Below are 22,995 nucleotides of genomic sequence, written 5' to 3'. Positions count from 1 at the left end.
ACTACACTGAAACCATTAAATTCAGTTTACCACACCACACTTCACTTTATTACAGGTGACAGGTCCAGTACACATCATTGCATTCTATTGCAGAAAGTAAGCTGGCCGTCTCGTAGATGGATACACTGCTCTCTTTTTGTTTATATAGCCCTCTTGCACAAACGTCCACCGTACCATACTTCACTGTTCAATTATACGAGTCACCAGACCTGATCACAGGGATGGCTAACTCCAGAGGTCCCGTTGATCTCTACAGAACTGGGGAAATTAGCATTCAGTTATTTTGCACCCTGTGTATGGAATGATCTGCAGACCTCTGTACCCTGGTGCTCCGTTACCTCTAGGGCAGTTCAATTTAGTAAGATGTTTTATTGTCACATACACCAGATAGGTGGAGTGATATGTGTTGTTTTACAGGGTCAGCCATAGTAATACAGCACCCTTGGAGCAAATAAGGGTTGAGTGCCTTGCTCAAAGGAATATCAACATATTTTTGACCTTGTCGGCTCGGGTATTCAAACCAGCGACCTTTCGGTTACTGCTCTAACCGCTAGGCTACCTGCTCCTTGTTGAGGAATGTGATTGCTTTTCTTAAATTGATTGTAAATATTATGTCATTATTACGTTGTGTTTGTATATTTTGTATAATTTGTGTACTTTCAAAATAGGCCTAGCTCTCAATAGGATTTCTCTGTTAATAAAGAAATGTTGTATTTTTACTAATCCCTTCTATGTCAAATTTTAGTTAGCAAATGGTTAGTTTGCTCACAGCGTGAGTCATTGTGAGAGTAAAATGTTGCCCGGTACCTTGAAAGTTGATCTATTTGAGTTTGTGCCCAGGCAAGAGGTCTTACTTGGGCCCAAAGCACATGCAAAGGCTGGCCAGGTATCCATTGGAAAAGGCAAAGACTATCATGAAGACGATGAACCAGGCGTCGTGTTCAAAGAAGATAGGCAGGTTGTAGCGGGGCTGAACATTGCACAGCATGAAGAGTGGCACGAAGATCACACGGGCCACCAGAAGAATGGGCACCAGTTTGCTGTCCTTCCCAGGCTGAAAGTAGAGAGATGCCAGACACACCACATTCACATTCAATGAAAAGCACTCAAGTGCATGTTCAATAAAACATTGCTGCTGTGTATGTTTTAAGCCGGTCACCACAAGATAAGGTAGTTATTTATATTCAGGGTAGTTCAGTGTTGACCTGTATTTTTTCTCAGATGGTAAATTTACCACGTCAGTAAAGGCTTATGGGTAACCTTTATTGTTCTGATTCTTCAACATCACAGATTTTGTTTGCAAAATCAAGTATATTTATCTTCAAGGGATTTCTTTTTTTTGTGGGGGGTGGAGCAGTAAGCAACTGATGAATAGTACGTTAGTCTAGCCCCTTCTATACTAATGACCATGGGTCCTGTCCTGATCTTGTCACAATACTGATTGTCCTCACATTTTCAGAAATATGTCTGCACCTGTTATTAAATTGTGTTTCTTATCCTCAGATCAACCCTGCATCAACCTGCATCAACCCTTGGTACGGCAACCACAAGGCATTCTACTGCAAGGCGCTACAGAGAGTGGTGAGTACAGCCCAGTACATCTCTGGGGCCGAGCTCACTGCCATCAAGGACCTCTATACCAGGAGGCGTCAAAGGAAGGCCAAACAATTGTCAAAGATTCCAGCCACCCAAACAATAGACTGTTTTCTCCGCTACTGCAAGCGGCCCCAGTGCACCAAGTCCGAAACCAACAAGACCTTGAACAGCTTCTACCCCAAAGCCATAAGACTGCTAAACAAGACTGCTAAATAGCTCATCAAATGGCTACCCGGACCACCTGTATTGACCCTTTTTTCACTAACGTTTGCACTGACTCTATGCACAGACACTGGACTCTACCCACACCCTCACACATACTGACACCCCAACACACACATACACTACATATGCCCCCCCCCCCCCCCCCCCCACACACACACACACTCACTTTCACACCCACAACATACTCTGTTGCCTCTGTCTATTATATATCCTGTTGCCTAGTCACTTTACACCTTCCTATATGTACATAGCTACCTCAATTAACTTGGTACTTGTACTCCCTGTATATAGCCATGTTATTTTTACTCATTATTGTTATCCACTGTCTATTTATTCCTGGTGTACATATTTATTTAAAAAATAAGTCTATCTTTAACTCTGTATTATTGTAAAAGGACCCGTAAGTAAGTATTTCACTGTTAGTCTACACCTGTTGTTTATGAAGCATGTGACAAATAACATTTTATTTCTATCCATCCACTGTGACATTTGCAACATTCATTTGACATGCAATATCGACCGTCCCATAGAGAATGTGTTGGGACGGAACACACAGCTTTTCTCAGACAGTCGAAATCATGAATCAGCATTATTTTTATGGATATATTAAAATAAATGTCAATAGAAAAACTGGTAGAATTTTTTTTACAATCTGTCACAACCCGACCGTTGCTGAAGTGCACGAGATGAAGAGTAGAACTGAATTGAAAAGGAATCTCAGCACACTCGAGATCAATGCACAATTTTAAATGTATTTAGGCTTAGCTTTGGGTCGTCGGACTTTCATCGGAGGATACAAAAACACACAATGACTGGCCACATATAGCGTTAATGCAATCAGATGTGATGAGCAACACCCGTGTACAACAAACACCAGGATGCACATCAGTAATCAATTATCTCAGAAAAAGTGTGACTTATTTGAGAGTTTATATTGTCTATATGTGGCCTCTGTCCGTGTGTTTTTATATGCTCTGATGAAGGTTTGACGACTGAAAACTCAGCCTAAATATATTGAAAATTGTGCATTGATCCTCAGTGTGTGGAGATTCCTTTTCCTTTACAAAAAAACAGGTCAAACAAAACGAAATGCAGCTAGTTGCGGTCTTTCCCGCTTCAGTTTGAAGTGATTGTGTTAGCTGTGTAGTTTGCGAGCTAACAAAGGGGAAGAGCCTCCATAGAAAATATTATTGTTTGACGTAGCAACCTTTTAATCAAACTAACGACCAGTCGGATTGGCTGGCAACAATGTCATTCAAACGAATGACCAGTCAGCATAGCTGGCAACAATGCAAATCGAATGAACTACCAGTGGGCATGGGTAGCAACCTCTGGACTATATCTTCGTGGAAGTAATATGAATAAACAAAATTTGTAATGAAAATATTATATGTTCATAATTATTTTAATATGTTGGTAACCGTTGTATAAAAGTGATAATAGCTTTGAAGCCGTGGTATAGAGAATTTATTGGCAAGGTTTGCTGGCCCTCGACTTCATCTCGGGCCTAACACCCGTGTCTGGTTACAGGATCCAGGGGACACAGCTTCCTACTACACTGTAGGACCATTTAAAAAACAATTGAGGGGTTGGACATGTCGAGAGATGAGTCCTTATTGGTCCATTATGTCACATGCTTCTGTCTATAACAGAATGGGTGCTTCCCCTTTATTTAGATCATCTTTGCTACTACCGATTTTTGGAACGATATATCTATGGACAACTGCATAAGTGTTGCTACTGCTCTCAAAAACATTGCTGCCCTGAATGTAGCTGGTGCCATCGACAAAGCTCAGTGGGCAAAAGTTTAAGGAGAGAGAACTTTCTGGAGGAAAATGTAATGCTGATATAAAGAGATGAGCGTGGCTAAGGCTTAAGAGGGTGTGAACGATGCTGAATGGGTGCAAACAAGGGTGAGCTCTATAACAGGTATGAAAATCTCTACAAAATCTTTCAAGGGCATTTTTTTCTCCTATTTGTCCTATGTAATCCAGACCTGTAAACTGGAATCCTTAGTTCACAGTATGAAAAACTTGAATACGAATCAGTTAGTTTCAGGCCCTTCCGTTATAACTGACCAATTTCTTTCACTCTATTTACAAGTGTTTTGTTTTGGTGACTTACCCACATACACACAGCAGTAAGGCTTCTCCCAACCCAGTCGCTGAGGTTGAAGAGCAGGAAACAACACACGGGGATGAAGTACAGCTCTGAGACGAGAGAGAAATGTACAATAAGAGACCACGTCTGTTCATTTGTGTTTCATTGGTTGTGAATGACTGAATATGATCATGTTGTAAATGCTGGCAAAATGACAAGTCATATACTCTAATATGGACTCATAAACCGTGCTCTTATCATAGATACATACACGCATACATGTACCACACCCACCCACCCACACCCACACACACCCCAGGTGCCTCCATCAGCGATGGTAGACTTCACATCCACAGTGACTGCCGGGAAGGTGCCGATGGTGATGGTGAAGGCAAAACACACAGAGAGAGCCAGGACCCAGATCTAGAGTAAATGGATCAGAGCTTAAGAAGAAAGCACATTAGACCAGCTGAGGCCACCACAGACACCTTTTCCCCTGCAGATATACAGTTGAAGACAGAAGTTAACATACACCTTAGCCAAATGCATTTAAACTCAGTTTTTCACAATTCCTGACATTTAATCACCACTTTATTTTAAGAATGTGAAATGTCAGAATTATAGTAGAGGGAATAATTTATTTAAGCTTTTATTTCTTTCATCACATTCCCAGTGGGTCAGAAGTTTACGTACACTCAATTGCTATTTGGTAGCATTGCCTTTAAAATTATTTAACTTGGGTCAAACATTTCGGGTAGCCTTCCACAAGCTTCCCAGAATAAGTTGGGTGAATTTTGGCCCATTCCACCTGACAGAGCTGGTGTAACTGAGTCAGATTTGTAGGCCTTCTTGCTCGCACACACTTTTTCAGTTCTGCCCACAAATGTTCTATAGGATTGAGGTCGGGGCTTTGTGATGGCCACTCCAATACCTTGACTTTGTTGTCCTTAAGCCATTTTGCCACAACTTTGGAAGTATGCTTGGGGTCATTGTTAATTTGGAAGACGCATTTGCGACCAAGCTTTAACTTCCTGACTGATGTCTTGAGATGTTGCTTCAATATATCCACATAATTTTCCTCCCTCATGATGCCATCTATTTTGTGAAGTGCACCAGACCCTCCTGCAGCAAAGCACCCCCACAACATGATGCTGCCACCCCCGTGCTTCACAGTTGGTATGGTGTTCTTCGGCTTGCTAGCTTCCCCATTTTTCCTCCAAACATAATGATGGTCACTATGGCCAAACAGTTCTATTTTTGTTTCATCAGGCCAAAGGATATTTCTCCAAAAACTACAATCTTGGTCCCCATGTGCTGTTGCAAACCGTAGTCTGGCTTTTTAATGGCGGTTTTGGAGCAGTGTCTTCTTCCTTGCTGAGCGGCCTTTCATGTTATGTCGATATAGGACTTGTTTTACTGTGGATATAGCTACTTTTGTACCTGTTTCCTCCAGCTTCTTCACAAGGTCCTTTGCTGTTGTTCTGGGATTGATTTGCACTTTTCGCACCAAAGTACGTTCATCTCTAGGAGACAGAACGCGTCTCCTTTCTGAGCGGTATGACAGCTGCGTGGTCCCATGGTGTTTATACTTGCGTACTATTGTTTGTACAGATGAACATGGTACCATCAGGTGTTTGGATGAACCAGACTTGTGGAGGTCTACAATGTTTTTTCTGAGGTCTGAGGATTTTCCCATGATGTCAAGCAAAGAGGCCCTGAGTTTGAAGGTAGGCCTTGAAATACATCCACAGTTATACCTCCAATTGACTCAAATGATGTCAATTAGCCTATCATAAGCTTCTAAAGCCATGACATCATTTAATACAGTGAATTATAAGTGAAATAATCTGTCTGTAAACAATTGTTGGAAAAATGACTTGTGTCATGCACAAAGTAGATGTCCTAACCGACTTGCCAAAACTATAAATTTGTGGAGTGGTTGAAAAACAAGTTTTAATGACTCCAATCTAAGTGTTTGTAAACTTTTGACTTCAACTGTACCCTTGTTAAGCACTATTGTGCTTGCATCCCTCAGTTAATTCAACCCCGGAGAAAGATAGAGAGGTGTATGTGGATCAGCTGTAGAACAAGGTTCCCTAACTCGCCGATGGTATATTTGGCCCCCCAAGTTTTCTGAGGAAAAAATATATACATAAATTATAATAATTTTGTGTGGAATTTTCATTTTGGAGATAAAAGACTCAAAAAAAATACCAGGAAATCAGCTCCAAGTCATTTTTGTTAAAGAAATCTGCTCCCAATTATTCCCACGCATAATAGAGAGACACGACGTGATCGTGTACAAATGTGAGCAAGGTTTGAAACTATTATGCTTTAGTCAAACATTATGTCTGTTTGGGCTTCTTATGGTCAAGTTGCAGTCTACAAATTATTTGTAAGTATGTTCCGGCACCCCGACTATCTGCTCAAGATAAAAATCAGCCCGCTGCAGAATCTAGTTCCAGTAGAACATCAACAGTGTGATTGAAGGTGCTCTTTGGTTTATGGATCTACTTTCGTAGTCTTGGAAAAATGGCAAGTTAATCCATTTTAAGGAGTGATATAAAGAGTGTCTTGGTTTTCGTGATTTTCCAATTCATAAAGTGAATTGAAATTATTTTTTTTTAACTCCAAAACTCATTTGCTGTGAAAGTGACTGGTCATTCGACATGCTATAGAGCTTAACAAACTGTCATTTAAAAAATAATTGGGCCGTTTCACGAAATGAGTCCCCTTTGATTTTGTAAGTCGAAACTGTGCACCAATACTGAATTTTAAAAGCATGTTATATTCAATTAAGTTCCCTTTAATATATACAGTGCCTTTGGAAAGTATTCAGACCCGTTAACATTTTGTTACATTACAGCCTTATTCTGAAATGGATTAAATAAAATAAAAAATCCATCTACACACAATACGCAATCTACACACAATACACCATAATGATGAAGCGAAAACAGGTTTTTAGAAATGTTTGTAAATGTATTAAATATAAAAAACAGAAATACCTTATTTACCTAAGTATTCAGATCTATTGCTATAAGACTCAAAATTGAGAACAGATGCATACTGTTTCCATTGATCATCCTTGAGTTGTTTCTACAACTTGATTGGGGTCCACCTGTGGTAAAATCGATTAATTGGACATGATTTGGAAAGGCACACACCTGTCTATATAAGGTCCCACAGTTGACAGTGCATGTCAGAGCAAAAACCAAGACATGAGGTCGAAGGAATTGTCCGTAGATGTAACGGTTTTCTATATGAGAAGGAGAGTCGGACCAAAATGCAGCGTGTCGATTGCGATCCATGTTTTAATAAACAAACGTAAAACACGAATCAATACAAACACTACAAAATAAAGAACGTAATGAACGTAACGAAAACCTAAACAGCCTATCTGGTGAAAACACATAGACAGGAACAATCACCCACAAACACACAGTGAAACCCAGGCTACCTAAATATGGTTCCCAATCAGAGACAATGACGAACACCTGCCTCTGATTGAGAACCATATCAGGCCGAACATAGAACTAGACAAACTAGACATGTAACATAGAATGCCCACTCAGATCACACCCTGACCAACCAAAACATAGAAATATACAAAGTAAACTATGGTCAGGGTGTGACAGTACCCCCCCCCCCCCCCAAGGTGCAGACTCCGGCCGCAAAACCTGAACCTATAGGGGAGGGTCTGGGTGGGCATCTGTCCGCGGTGGCGGCTCTGGCGCTGGACGTGGACCCCACTCCATAATCGCTTTAGTCCACCTCCTTAGCGTCCCTAGATAGGTTACCCTCCTTAATGACCGCTCTGGACAGAGGGACAGCTCGGGACAGAGGTAGCTCGGGACTGATGGGTAGCTCAGCACTGAGAGGAAGCTCAGCACTGAGAGGAAGCTCAGGCAGGTAGTTGGATCCGGCAGATCCTGGCTGGCTGGCGGTTCTGGCAGATCCTGGCTGACTGGCAGATCTGGCAGATCCTGGCTGACTGGCAGATCTGGCAGATCCTGGCTGACTGGCAGATCTGGCAGATCCTGGCTGACTGGCAGATCTGGCAGATCCTGGCTGACTGGCAGATCTGGCAGAGTCTGGCTGACTGGCAGAGTCTGGTCGACTGGCAGATCTGGAAGAGTCTGGTCGACTGGCAGATCTGGAAGAGTCTGGTCGACTGGCAGATCTGGAAGAGTCTGGTCGACTGGCAGATCTGGAAGAGTCTGGTCGACTGGCAGATCTGGAAGAGTCTGGTCGACTGGCAGATCTGGAAGAGTCTGGTCGACTGGCAGATCTGGAAGAGTATGGTCGACTGGCAGATCTGGAAGAGTCTGGCTGACTGGCAGATCTGGAAGAGTCTGGTTGCCTGGCAGCTCTGGCTGCTCCATGCTGACTGACAGCTCTGGCTGCTCCATGCTGACTGGCTGCTCTGGCTGCTCCATGCTGACTGGCTGCTCTGGCTGCTCCATGCTGACTGGCGGCCCTGGCTGCTCCATGCTGACTGGCGGCCCTGGCTGCTCCATGCTGACTGGCGGCCCTGGCTGCTCCATGCTGACTGGCGGCCCTGGCTGCTCCATGCTGACTGGCGGCCCTGGCTGCTCCATGCTAACTGGCGGCTCTGGCTGCTCCATGCTAACTGGCAGCTCTGGCGGCTCCTTGCAAACTGGCAGCTTTAGCGGCATCCTGCAGACTGGCAGCTCTGGCGGCTCCTTGCAGACTGGCAGCTCCCTGCAGACTGGCAGCTCTATGCAGACTGGCAGACTGGCAGCTCTATGCAGACTGGCAGCTCTATGCAGACTGGCAGCTCTATGCAGACTGGCAGCTCAATGCAGACTGGCAGCTCCTTGCAGACTGGCAGCTCCTTGCAAACTGGCAGCTCCTTGCAAACTGGCAGCTCCTTGCAAACTGGCAGCTCCTTGCAAACTGGCAGCTCCTTGCAAACTGGCAGTTCTGAACAGGCGGAAGACTCCGGCAGCGCTGTAGAGAAGGAAGGCTCTAACAGCGCTAAACAGGCGGGAGACTCCGACAGCGCTGGAGAGGAGGAGGGCTCCGACAGCGCTGGACAGGCGAGGCGCACTGTAGGCCTGATGCGTGGTGCTGGCACTGGTGGAACTGGGCCAAGGACACGCACAGGAAGCCTGGTGCGGGGAGCTGCTACCGGAGGGCTGGGGTGTGGAGGTGGTACTGGAAAAAACGGACCGTGCAGGCGCACTGGAGCTCTTGAGCACCGAGCCTGCCCAACCTTACCTGGTTGAATGCTCACGGTCGCCCTGCCAGTGCGGCGAGGTGGAATAGCCTGCACTGGGCTATGCAGGCGAACCGGAGACACCGAGCGCAAGGCTGGTGCCATGTAAGCCGGCCCAAGGAGACGCACTGGGGACCAGCTGCGTAGAGCCGGCTTCATGGCATTAGGCTCGACGCTCAATCTAGCCCGGCCGACACGCTGAGCTGGAATATACCGCACCGGGCTATGCACCCGCACTGGAGACACCGTGCGCACCACTGCATAACACGGTGCCTGTCCGGTCTCTCTAGCCCCCCGGTAAGCACAGGGAGTCTGCCCAGGTCTCCTACCTGGCGTAGCCATACTCCCTGTTAGCCCCCCCCCAAGAAATTTTTGGGGCTGCCTCTCGGGCTTCCATCCGCGTCGCCGTGCTGCCTTCTCATACCAGCGCCTCTCTGCTTTCACCGCCTCCATTCTACGATAACCTTCCTCGCACTGCTCCAGCGAATCCCAGGCGGGCTCCGGCACTCTCCCTGGGTCGGCCGCCCACCTGTCGATCTCCTCCCAAGTAGTATAGTCCATACTCCTGCTGTCCATAACGTCCTCCCATGTCCATTCCTCTTTACGCTGCTGTTGCTGCCTGTTGACACGCTGCTTGGTCCGTTGGTGGTGGGTGATTCTGTAACGGTTTTCTATATGAGAAGGAGAGTCGGACCAAAATGCAGCGTGTCGATTGCGATCCATGTTTTAATAAACAAACGTAAAACACGAATCAATACAAACACTACAAAATAAAGAACGTAATGAACGTAACGAAAACCTAAACAGCCTATCTGGTGAAAACACATAGACAGGAACAATCACCCACAAACACACAGTGAAACCCAGGCTACCTAAATATGGTTCCCAATCAGAGACAATGACGAACACCTGCCTCTGATTGAGAACCATATCAGGCCGAACATAGAACTAGACAAACTAGACATGTAACATAGAATGCCCACTCAGATCACACCCTGACCAACCAAAACATAGAAATATACAAAGTAAACTATGGTCAGGGTGTGACAGTAGAGCTCCGAGACAGAACTGTGTCAAGGCACAGATCTGGGGAAGGGTGCCAAAAAAGTCTGCAACATTGAAGGTCCCACAGTAGCCTCAATCTTTCTTAAATGGAAGAAGTTTGGAACCACCAAGACTCTTCCTAGAGCTGGCTGCCCGGCCAAACTGAGCAATAGGGGGAGAAGGGCCTTGGTCAACAACCAAGAACCCGATGGTCACTCTGAAAGAGCTCCATAGTTTCTTTGTGGAGATGGGAGAGCATGCCAGAAGGACAACCATCTCTGCAGCACTCCACCAATCAGGCCATTATGGTAGAGTGTCCAGAGGAAGCCACTCTTCAGTAAAAGGCACATGACAGCTTGCTTGGAGTTTCACAAAAATCCCCTAAAGAACTCTCAGACCATGGAGAAAAAAGATTCTCTGGTCTGATGAAACCAAGATTGAACTCTTTGGGCTGAATGCCAAGCGTCCTGTCTGGAAGAAACCTGGGATCATCCCTATAGTGATGCATGGTGGTGGTAGCATCATGCTGTGGGGATGCTTTTCAGCGGCAGGGACTGGGAGACTAGTCAGGATCGGTTTCATCAGACCAGAGAATCTTGTTTCTCATGGTCAGAGAGTCCTTTAGGTGCCTTTTGGCAAACTCCAAGTGGACTGTCATGTGCCTTTTACTGAGGAATGGCTTAATGAAACCCTGCTCCAGACCTCAGACTGGGGCGAAGGTTCCCCTTCCAACAGGGCAGCGACCCTAATCACACAGCCAAGACAATGCAGGAGTGGCTTGGGACAAGTCTCTGAATGTCCTTGAGTGGCCCAGCCAGAGCCCAGACTTGAACCCGATCGAATATCTCTGGAGAGACCTGAAAATAGCTGTGCATCGACACTCCCAATCCAACCCGACAGAGCTTGAGAGGATCTGCAGAGAAGAATGGTAGAAACTCCCCAAATACAGGTGTGTCAAGCTTGTAGCGTTATTCCCAAGTAGTCTCAAGGCTGTAATCACTGCCAAAGGTGCTTCAACAAAGTACCTAGTAAAGGGTCTGAATACTTATGTAAATGTGATATTATATTTTTTCTACGTTTGCGAAAAGTTCTAAAAACCTGTTTTTGTTTTGTCATTATGGGGTATTGTGTTGATTGAAAAAAACAATCTAATCAATTTTAGAATAAGGCTGTAACATAACAAAATGTGGAAAAAGTCAAGGGGTCTGAATACTTTCCGAATGCACTGTAGACCACATGGAGAATTCAATAAATCAGATTATTTATATAAATAAAGGCTTTTAATAAAAGATATATAATAAAGACACTTTTCGTCCATTAAAATAACATCAAATTGATCAGAAATTCAATGTAGACATTGTTAATGTTGTAAATGACTATTGTAGCTGGAAACTGCAGATTTTTTTTAATGTAATATCTACATAGGCGTACAGAAGCCCATTATCAGCAACCATCACTCCTGTGTTCCAATGAAACATTGCTGATTAAAGAAGCAATAAAACTGGCCTTCTAGGCAGAGTTTCTCTGTCCATGTGTCTGTGTTCTTTTGCTGATGTTTTCTTTTTATTGGCTAGTCTGAGATATGGCTTTTCTTTGTAACTCTGCCTAGAAGGCCAGCATCCCGGAGTCGCCTCTTCACTGTTGACGTTGAGACTGGTGTTTTGCGGGTACTATTTAATGAGGAACATTACCTTTACATTTCAATCATTCAATAAAGTTGAACTTCAACAATATAGATTGAATCCAGCCCTTAATTTACCTTCTTGAAGATGGTCAACATGGACACGTTTTGCTCCTCTTCTCCTTTTTTGAAAACAGGTTTAGTCTCTGCTGCATTTTCTGAGGGGTTAAGGAACAAGGCAATCCATTAAAGGGGCAATCTGCAGTTCAAACAATAGCAAAGCAGAGACCCCCTCCACTGTTTCAGTAAACAGCTGAGGGATGGGGCTGGAGAAATGTAACCACTTTCAAATTCATAGACAGAGCTATGGATGCAAGGACTGACCATCCATGATATTAACATTACAGTTTTAACCATGTTTTGAGGCTATAGAGTGTTTGTTTACAATAAAACAAACAGGAGTACGGCATGATTGGGGCCGTACTTGCAAACATGAAACTTTTTCTAAGTACATGTGCATCAGTCATTTGCATGTGATCCAATGCTACATGTATTGATAGCTGTTCCCATAAGATAGCCTGGCACATTTAGCCCTAACCTGACCAGCTGTCCTGTACGGTGATTATTTCCTCTAACAAATTCCACATCAGCCTATCAAAGATCTTAGACTTTATGTCCACCAAACAATATAATTTCTGAAAATAGGTCTTGGCCACCAGAGGGATATTTTAAACCTCCAAATTCAAGGTTACTTTTGTTCCACTTGGTCTTTCACAATTGTAGTGTTGAAATATTGCATGATGCATCCTTGACTAGGCTACTAGCTTCTAGTAGGCTACGTCAGAACAATTCAAGAGGTACGTTTTAACATAGTTTATTCAAAGTATTCAGAGCCTTGACTTTTTCCACATTTTGTTGCATTACAAGCCTTTTTCCAAAATTGATTGAACTGTTTTTTTCTCTCATCAATCTATACACAATACTCCACATTGCAAAGCAAAAACTATTTTTAGAAAATGTTGCTAATTTATAAAACATAAAAAACTGAAATTTGGGCCTCCCGGGTGGCGCAGTGGTTAAGGGCGCTGTACTGCAGCGCCAGCTGTGCCATCAGAGTCCTAGGTTCGCGCCCAGGCTCTGTCGTAACCGGCCGCGACCGGGAGGTCCGTGGGGCGACGCACAATTGGCCTAGCGTCGCCCGGGTTAGGGAGGGCTTGGTCGGTAGGGGTGTCCTTGTCTCATCGCGCACCAGCGACTCCTGTGGCGGGTTGGGCGCAGTGTACGCTAGCCAAGGTGGCCAGGTGCACGGTGTTTCCTCCGGCGCATTGGTGCGGCTGGCTTCCGGGTTGGACGTGCGCTGTGTTAAAGAAGCAGCGGCTTGGTTGGTTGTGTATCGGAGGACGCATGACTTTCAACCTTCGTCTCTCCCGAGCCCGTACGGGAGTTGTAGCGATGAGACAAGATAGTAGCTACTACAACAATTGGATACTACGAAATTGGGGAGAAAAAGGGGTAAAATTCAAAAAAAAAAAAAACTGAAATTTGACATTTACATACTGTAAGTATTCAGACCCTTTACTCAGTACTTTGTTGAAGCACCTTTGGCAGCGATTACAGTCTTCTTGGGTATGACGCCACAAGCTTGGCACTCCTGTTTTTGGGGAGTTTCTCCCATTCGTCTCTGCAGATGCTCTCAAGCTCTGTCAGGTTGGATGGGGAGCATTGCTGCACAGCTATTTTCAGGTATGTCCAGAGATGTTCAATTCCGGGCTCTGGCTGGGCCATTTAAGGACATTCAAAGACTTGTCCTGAAGCCACCTCTGTGTTGTCTTGGCTGTGTGCTTAGGGGCGTTGTCCTGTTGGAAGGTGAACCTTCACCCCAGTCTGAGGTCCTGAGCGATCTGGATCAGGTTATCATCAAGGAGCTCTCTGTACTTTGTTCAGTTCATCTTTCCCCTGGTCCTGACTAGTCTCCCAGTCCCTGCCGTTGAAAAACATCCTCAAAGCATGATGCTGCCACCACCATGTTTCACTGTAGGGATGGTGCCAGGTTTCCTCCAGATGTGACGCTTGGCATTCTGGCCAAAGAGTTCAATCTTGGTTTCATCAGACCAGAGAATCTTGTTTCTCATGGTCTGAGAGTCCTTCAGGTGCCTTTTGGCAAACTTCAAGCGGGCTGTCATGTGCCTTTTACTGAGGACTGGCTTCCGTCTGGGAACTCTACCATAAAGGCCTGATTGGCGGAGTGCTGCAGAGATGGCTGTCTATCTGGAAGGTTCTCCCATCTCCACAGAGGAACTCTGGAGCTCTGTCAGACTGACCATTGCATTCTTGGCCACCTCCCTGACCAAGGCCCTTCTCTCCTGTTTGCTCAGTTTGGCCGGGCGGCCAGCTCTAGGACAAGTCTTAGTGGCTCCAGATTTCTTCCACTTAAGAATGATGGAGGCTACTGTGTTCTTGGGGATCATCAAAGAGTGCAAGAAATGTTTTTGCACCCTTCTTCAGATCTGTGGCTCGACACAATCCTGTCTCGGAGCTCTACGAACAATTCCTTTGAGCTCATGGCTTGGTTTTTGCTCTGACATGCACTGTCAACAATGAGACCTTATATAGACAGGTATGTGCCTTTCCAAATCATGCCCAATCAATTTAATGTACCACAGGTGCACTTCAATCAAGTTGTAGAAACATATCAATGATGATCAAAGGAAACAGGATGCACCCGAGCTCAATTTCGAGTCTTTGTCTTATTTCTACATTTAATATTTTCACAAATCTAAGAAACAGAAATGGCTGTCGTTTTACCTTTCTTGAGTAGATCCAGCTTGTTCTCCTCATCACCAATTTTGTTTCCACTTTGGGTCTTGTAATATTGGTAGAACTCCTAAAGTAAGGTTCAGAACGACAAATTATCTCACAGTGGGGATGGTAGTTAAACGGAGGAGATCAACTGGAATGGATCAAATGGAGGTATTACGCATTTTGGTTCCTTTAACAACACTGGAAAATCAATAAGTAGTGAATTAAATGATGTGAAAGAAAGGGTAACCATTTTTCACCTTAAAATGTATACCAAAAAAAAAAACATTGATTTCAAAGTATAACAAACCATACAACTCTATGCACAAGGACTACTTTTAACAATTTATACAGAGCATTCTACAAACATTAATTTACAGTAAACACTGTGCAGTTGCAAAGTTTGGTAACTATTACGGTAAATTGCCCGAAAGCATTATTTGCATTACTTATTATCATTGAGTAAACTCTCCTCAGCACTTTTTCAGCCAAATTGATGTAATAACTTAAAATCCAGAGTTGAGTTATTACCAGTTTAGGGAGGACCACATAGGATATTATGGCCAATAAGATCACTACACAGGCTGTGATGAAGTATCCAAAAGCAGCGTCATTTATCTCCGAGCCACGTGGGGAAGGAGAGAGAGAGAGAGTGAGAGAGAGAGAGAGAGAGAGAGTTGACTTTGGAATGCCACTGTTGCCCCCCACCACTGTATCACCTCTCAGACTTACTTGAGATAGCACAGATCATGGAGAAGGCAGCAAAAGTTCCCGCCAGGCCTTGCCCACTCATGATGGGTGTGGTGTATTTGGTAGGCAGCTGGCCTGCCATGCCAAACAGACTGCCCTGCAGGATAGCTCCAAAGGCTGAAGAGGTTGTAAAAAAAAAACAGTCATAATTCTGACCAGAGTCCAGTCATACAGCAAGGAATTATCGCTTGATGAATTAATGACTACTCATTAAGTGATCCCAATCTGCCCCATTTACTGCTCGTACACTACTCTACATATTTATTTGGACTGTGAAGCAAAATCTTTTAATTTGGTTCTGTTCTCTAGTATTTTGGATTTGAGATCAAATGTTTCATGAGGCAACAGTACACATCACACATCACCTTTAATTTGAGGGTATTATCATACACATCTGTTTTGCCATTTAGAAATGGAAGTATTTGTCATAAGTATTTGAACAAATTCAATTATAGTGTATTAAAGTAGTCAACATTTTTGTATTTGGTTTCCATATTCCAAGCACACAATGACTACATCAAACTTGTGACTCTACAAACTTGTTGGATGCATTTGCAGTTTGTCTTGGTTGTGTTTCAGATTATGTTGTGCCTTATAGAAATGATGGTAAATAACTGAAAGCGCAAACCACCACATTTAATCATGGCAAGGCAACTAGAAACATGACCGAATACAAACAGTGTTATTCACTCCGCAAGGCAATCAAACAAGCAAAGCGACTGTATAGAGACAAAGTAGAGTCACAATTCAACGGCTCAAACATGAGACGTATGTGGCCTATAGGACAAACCAGTGCCACCGACACAGCCCGCTACCAAAGACTGTGGACCAACATGAGTAAAACATTTAAACGTGTTAACCCTTGCATTCCTAGCCGCATCCTCAGAGCATGCACAGACCAGCTGGCTGGTGTGTTTACTGACATATTCAATCAATCCCTAACCCAGTCTGCGGTCTCCATTGTTCCTGTTCGCAAGAAAGCTAAGGTAACTAGCACTCACTTCTGTCATCATGAAGTACTTTGAGAGACTAGTCAAGGATCATATCACCTCCACCCTACCTGATACCCTAGACCCACTCCAATTTGCTTACCGCCCCAATAGATCCACAGACGATGCAATCGCCATCGCATTGCCCTATCCCATCTGGACAAGATTAATACCTATGTATTGGGGCGGCAGGTAGCCTAGTGGTTAGAGCATTGGGCCAGTAACTGAAAGGTTGCTAGATCGAATCCCCGAGCTGACAAGGTAAAAATCTGTTGTTCTGCCCATGAACAAGGCAGTTAACCCACCAGGCCCTGGTAGGCCGTCATTGTAAATAAGAATTTGTTCTTAACTGACTTGCCTCAGGAGGCTGAAGAAATTTGGCTTGTCACCTAAAACCCTCACATTCGAGACCATCCTTTCAGACTGTATCACCGCCTGGTACGGCAACTGCACCGCCCTCAACCACAAGGCTCTCCAGAGGGTAGTGCAGTCTGCACAACACATCACCGGGGGCAAACTACCTGCCCTCCAGGACACCTACAGCACCCGATGTCACAGGTAGGCCAAAAAGATCATCAAGGACAACAACCACCCGAGCCACAGCCTGTTCACCCCACTATCATCCAGAAGGTGAGGTCAGTAGACTGAAAAACAGATTCTATCTCAAGGCCATCAGACTGTTAAACAGCCATCACTAACATAGAGAGGCTGCTGCCAACATACAGACTCAAATCACTGGCCACATTAATAAATTGATTTATTAAAGGTATCACTTTAAATTATGGCATTTTAATAATGCTTACATATCCTACATTACTCATCTCATATGTATATACTGCATTTTATACCATCTATTGCATCTTGCCAAAGCCACACGGCCATCGCGCATCCATATATTTATATGTACATATTCTTATTACATCCCCTTACATTGTGAGTTTTAGGTAGTCGTCGTGAATTTGTTAGATTACTTGTTAGATATTACTGCACTGTCAGAACTAGAAGCACAAGAATGTCGCTACAGTCGCATTAACATCTGCTAACCATGTATAAGTGACCAATAACATTAGATTTAATTTGCGACTGCACATGAAGTAACTTTCAAAGTTCTTGAAATTTTCCATATTGACTGATCTTCATGTCTTAAATTAATGATGGACTGTAATTTCTCTTTGCTTATTTTAACTGTACTTGCCATAATATGGTATTTTACCAAATAGGGCTATCTTCTGTATACCCACTTACCTTGTCACAACACAACTGATTGACTCTAATGCATTAAGGAGGAAAGAAATTCCACAAATGAATTTTTAAGAAAGCACACCTGTTAATTGAAATGCATTTCATGAAGCTGGTTGAGAGAATGCCAAGAGTGTGCAAAGCTATCATCAAGGCACTTTTTTGTTTACTACATAATTATATATGTGTTATTTCATAGTTTTGATGTCTTCATTATTGTTCTACAATGTAGAAAATAGTTAAAATAAAGAAACACCCTTGAATGAGTAGGTGTTCTAAAACTTTTAAACGGTAGTGTATACAGTTGAAGTCGGAAGTTTACATACACCTTAGTCAAATACATAAAATCTCAGTATTTCACAATTCCTGACATTTAATCCTAGTAAAAATTCCCTATTTTAGGTCAGTTAGGATCACCACTTTATTTTAAGAATGTGAAATGTCAGAATAATACTAGAGATAATTATTTCTTTCAGATTTAATTTCTCTCATCACATTCTCAGTGGGTCAGAAGTTTACATACACTCAATTACTATTTGGTAGCATTACTTTTAAATTGTTTAACGTGGGTCAAGTGTTTCTAGTAGCCTTCCACAAGCTTCCCAGAATAAATTGGGTGAATTTTGGCCCATTCCTCCTAACAGAGCTGGTGTAACTGAGTCAGGTTTGTAGGCCTCCTTGCTCTCACACGCTTTTTCAGTTCTGCCCACAAATTTTCTATGGGATTGAGGTCAAGGCTTTGTGATGGCCACTCCAATACCTTGCCTTTGTTGTCCTTTAGCCATTTTGCCACAACTTTGGAAGTATGTTTGGGGTCATTGTCCATTTGGCAGACCCATTTGCGACCAAGCTATAACTTGGTATAACTGATGTCTTGAGATGTTGCTTCAATATATCCACACACTTTTCCTCTCTCGTGATGCTATCTATTTGTCCACCAGTCCTCCTGCAGCAAAGCACCCCCACAACATGATGCTGCCACCCCCGTGCTTCACGGTTGGGATGGTATTCTTCAGCTTGCAAGTCTCCCCTTTTTTCCTCCATACATAATGATGGTCTTTATGGCCAAACAGTTCTGCTTTTGTTTCATCAGACCACAGGACATTTCTTCAAAAAGTATGATCTTTGTCCCCATGTGCAGTTGCTTTTTTTTTTTTTAGACAGGCTTTTTTATGGTGGTTTTGGAGCAGTGGCTTCTTCCTTGCTGACCGCCCTTTCCGGTTATGTCGATATAGGACTCATTTTACTGTGGATATAGCTACTTTTGTACCTGTTTCCTCCAGCATCTTCACAAGGTCCTTTGCTGTTGTTCTGGGATTGATTTGCACTTTTCACACCAAAGTCATCTCTAGGAGACAGAACGTGTCTCCTTTCTGAGCGGTATGACGTCTGCGTGGTCCCATGGTGTTTATACTTGCGTACTACTGTTTGTTCAGATAAACGTGGTACCTTCAGGCATTTGGAAATTGCTCCCAAGGATGAACCAGAATTGTGGAGGTCTACAATTTTTTTTTTTTTCTGAGGTCTTGGCAGATTTCTTTTGATATTCCAATGATATCAAGCAAAGAGGCACTGAGTTTGCAGGTAGGTCTCGGAATACATCCACAGCTACACCTCCAATTGACTCACATTATGTCAATTAAAAGCTTATAAAGCCATGACATCATTTTCTGGAATTTTCCAAGCTGTTTAAATGCACAGTCAAGTTAGTGTATGTAATCTTCTGAACCACTGGAATTGTGATACAGTGAACTACAGTGCCTTGCGAAAGTATTCGCCCCCCTTGAACTTTGCGACCTTTTGCCACATTTCAGGCTTCAAACATAAAGATATAAAACTGTATTTTTTTGTGAAGAATCAACAACAAGTGGGACACAATCATGAAGTGGAACGACATTTATTGGATATTTCAAACTTTTTTAACAAATCAAAAACTGAAAAATTGGGCGTGTAAAATTATTCAGCCCCCTTAAGTTAATATTTTGTAGCGCCACCTTTTGCTGCGATTACAGCTGTAAGTCGCTTGGGGTATGTCTCTATCAATTTTGCACATCGAGAGACTGAAATTTTTTCCCATTCCTCCTTGCAAAACAGCTCGAGCTCAGTGAGGTTGGATGGAGAGCATTTGTGAACAGCAGTTTTCAGTTCTTTCCACAGATTCTCGATTGGATTCAGGTCTGGACTTTGACTTGGCCATTCTAACACCTGGATATGTTTATTTTTGAACCATTCCATTGTAGATTTTGCTTTATGTTTTGGATCATTGTCTTGTTGGAAGACAAATCTCCGTCCCAGTCTCAGGTCTTTTGCAGACTCAATCAGGTTTTCTTCCAGAATGGTCCTGTATTTGGCTCCATCCATCTTCCCATCAATTTTAACCATCTTCCCTGTCCCTGCTGAAGAAAAGCAGGCCCAAACCATGATGCTGCCACCACCATGTTTGACAGTGGGGATGGTGTGTTCAGCTGTGTTGCTTTTACGCCAAACATAACGTTTTGCATTGTTGCCAAAAAGTTCAATTTTGGTTTCATCTGACCAGAGCACCTTCTTCCACATGTTTGGTGTGTCTCCCAAGTGGCTTGTGGCAAACTTTAAACAACACTTTTTATGGATATCTTTAAGAAATGGCTTTCTTCTTGCCACTCTTCCATAAAGGCCAGATTTGTGCAATATACGACTGATTGTTGTCCTATGGACAGAGTCTCCCACCTCAGCTGTAGATCTCTGCAGTTCATCCAGAGTGATCATGGGCCTCGCTGCATCTCTGATCAGTCTTCTCCTTGTATGAGCTGAAAGTTTAGAGGGACGGCCAGGTCTTGGTAGATTTGCAGTGGTCTGATACTCCTTCCATTTCAATATTATCGCTTGCACAGTGCTCCTTGGGATGTTTAAAGCTTGGGAAATCTTTTTGTATCCAAATCCGGCTTTAAACTTCTTCACAACAGTATCTCGGACCTGCCTGGTGTGTTCCTTGTTCTTCATGATGCTCTCTGCGCTTTTGACGGACCTCTGAGACTATCACAGTGCAGGTGCATTTATACGGAGACTTGATTACACACAGGTGGATTGTATTTATCATCATTAGTCATTTAGGTCAACATTGGATCATTCAGAGATCCTCACTGAACTTCTGGAGAGAGTTTGCTGCACTGAAAGTAAAGGGGCTGAATAATTTTGCACGCCCAATTTTTCAGTTTTTGATTTGTTAAACAAGTTTGAAATATCCAATAAATGTCGTTCCACTTCATGATTGTGTCCCACTTGTTGTTGATTCTTCACAAAAAAATACAGTTTTATATCTTTATGTTTGAAGCCTGAAATGTGGCAAAAGGTCGCAAAGTTCAAGGGGGCCGAATACTTTCGCAAGGCACTGTATAAGTGAAATAATCTGTATGTAAACAATTGTTGGAAATATTACTTGTGTCATGTACAAAGTAGATGTCCTAACTGACTTGCCAAAAGTATAGTTTGTTAAAAAGACATTTGTGGAGTGGTTGAAAAATTTGTTTTAATGACTTCAACCTAGTGTATGTAAACTTCTGAATTCAAGTGTATCTAAGAGGGTGCCCATGGTTACGGATTCTGGGTTTTACCTGGTAGGTTCCATGATAATTTGTGTGAGATTGAGGGATTCTAGCTTAGATTGTAAAATGGCTGGGGTGTTAAGCATATCCCAGTTTAGGTCACCTAACAGTACGAACTCTGAAGATATATGGGAGGCAATCAATTCACATACGGTGTCCAGGGCACAGCTGGGGGCTGAATGGGGTCTATAACAAGCGGCAACGGTGAGAGACTTGTTTCTGGAAAGGTGGATTTTTAACAGAAGAAGCTCAAATTGTTTGGGCACAGACCTGGATAGTAAAACAGAGCTCTGCAGGCTATCTCTGCAGTAGATTGCAACTCTGCCCCCTTTGGCAGTTCAATCTTGTTGGAAAATGTTAATGTTAGGATTTTTGGTGGCCTTTCTAAGCCAGGATTCAGACATGGCTAGGACATCTGGATTGGTGGAGTGTGCTTAAGCAGTGAATAAAACAATCTTAGGTAGGAGGCTTCTGATGTTAACATGCATGAAACCAATGCTTTTACTGTTACAGAAGTCAACAAATGAGAGTGCTTGGGGAATAGGTCTGATGCTGGGGGCTGCAGGGCCTGGGTTAACCTCTACATCACCAGAGGAACAGAGGAGGAGTAGATTAAGAGTACGGCTAAAGGCTAAAAGAACTGGTCTTCTAATGCGTTCGGAACAGAGAGTAAAGGGGGCAGGTTTCTGGGCACGGAAGGATAGATAGATTCAAGGCATAAAGTACAGGCAAGTGTATGGTAAGATGTGAGTACAGTGGAGGTAAGCCTAGGCATTGAGTGACGATGAGAGAGGTTTTGTCTCTAGAAGAACCATTTAAGCCAGGTGCGATCACTGCATGTGTGGGGGGTGGAAGTACATGGCTAGCTAAGGCATACTGATCAGGGCTGGAGGCTCTACAGTGAAATAAGACAAAATTACTAACCAAAACAGCAATAGACAAGCCATATTTACATTAGGGAGAGGCATGTGTAACCGAGTAATCATAGGGTCCAGTGAGTAGCTAGGGAAGCTGGAGGCACGGAGATTCAGACAGCTAGCAGGCCAGGGTTAGCAGCAGGCTAGCAGATGGGCCTCAGGGGGACGTCGCAACGGGGGAGCCTGTTGAAACCACCTCAAACGGTTACGTCGGCAGACCAGTCGTGATGGATGGGCAAAGCAATTGAAGCCCAGGAATTGCTTGATAGATCTATTCGGCTAGCCGGGAGATGGGCCTAGATTCGAGACAGAGACATTAGCCAGGAGTAGCCACTCGGTTAGCAGCTAGCTAACTGTGACGATCCGGAGTAAAGGTTCAGAGCTTGTGGTAGGAATCCGGAGATATGGTCGAGAAATGCAGTCCGATATGCTCTGGGTTGATATTGCGCTGTGCAGGCTGGCTGTGCAGGCTGGGAGTTGACCGGGCGGAAGCTGGCAGATGTCTCAGTTAACGATGTTGGCTAACTGACAACTAGCTAGTAGCTGGCTAACTTGAAGGGGGTTACGGTTCTAAAGTATAAAAAATAGCAGATTCATACCGCATTGGGCGAGGGGGTTTGCAGGAGAGTATGTTCAGTCCGTAGATGGAAAAATTAGATAAAAAATATATACGAAGAAAGAAACAATATATACAAGGGATGGGACAAGACAATCAAAACATCCCACTGCTACACCATATTGGATTCCCTAATATATTCTTGATATTTTCTCCACTTCCTATCTGAATGACATGCCCAAAGTAAACTGCAGCTCAGGCCCTGAAGCCAGGATATGTATATAAGTGGTAGCATTGGAACGAAAACACTTTGAAGTTTGTAGAAATTTTAAA

At 43.6% G+C, this 22,995-nt stretch overlaps 1 protein-coding gene across 1 annotated transcript in view; it reads right to left on the bottom strand.

The window, feature by feature from the left end:
- Positions 1-22,995, bottom strand: part of LOC139370637 (equilibrative nucleoside transporter 1-like) — a 28,780-nt gene that overhangs the window by 910 nt on the left and 4,875 nt on the right. The window contains exons 5-11 of the mRNA XM_071110235.1: positions 15,360-15,494; positions 15,159-15,256; positions 14,634-14,712; positions 11,967-12,046; positions 4,236-4,344; positions 3,946-4,031; positions 855-1,054 (exon numbers count right to left, since the gene is read on the bottom strand). Coding sequence (XP_070966336.1) covers positions 855-1,054; positions 3,946-4,031; positions 4,236-4,344; positions 11,967-12,046; positions 14,634-14,712; positions 15,159-15,256; positions 15,360-15,494 — 787 coding nt within the window. The remainder of the gene's footprint in view (positions 1-854; positions 1,055-3,945; positions 4,032-4,235; positions 4,345-11,966; positions 12,047-14,633; positions 14,713-15,158; positions 15,257-15,359; positions 15,495-22,995) is intronic.

The sequence above is a fragment of the Oncorhynchus clarkii genome, chromosome 17, assembly GCF_045791955.1.
Source record: "Oncorhynchus clarkii lewisi isolate Uvic-CL-2024 chromosome 17, UVic_Ocla_1.0, whole genome shotgun sequence".
In the NCBI taxonomy this organism is placed as follows: domain Eukaryota; kingdom Metazoa; phylum Chordata; class Actinopteri; order Salmoniformes; family Salmonidae; genus Oncorhynchus; species Oncorhynchus clarkii.
This window is presented reverse-complemented; position numbering and strand designations above follow the sequence as displayed.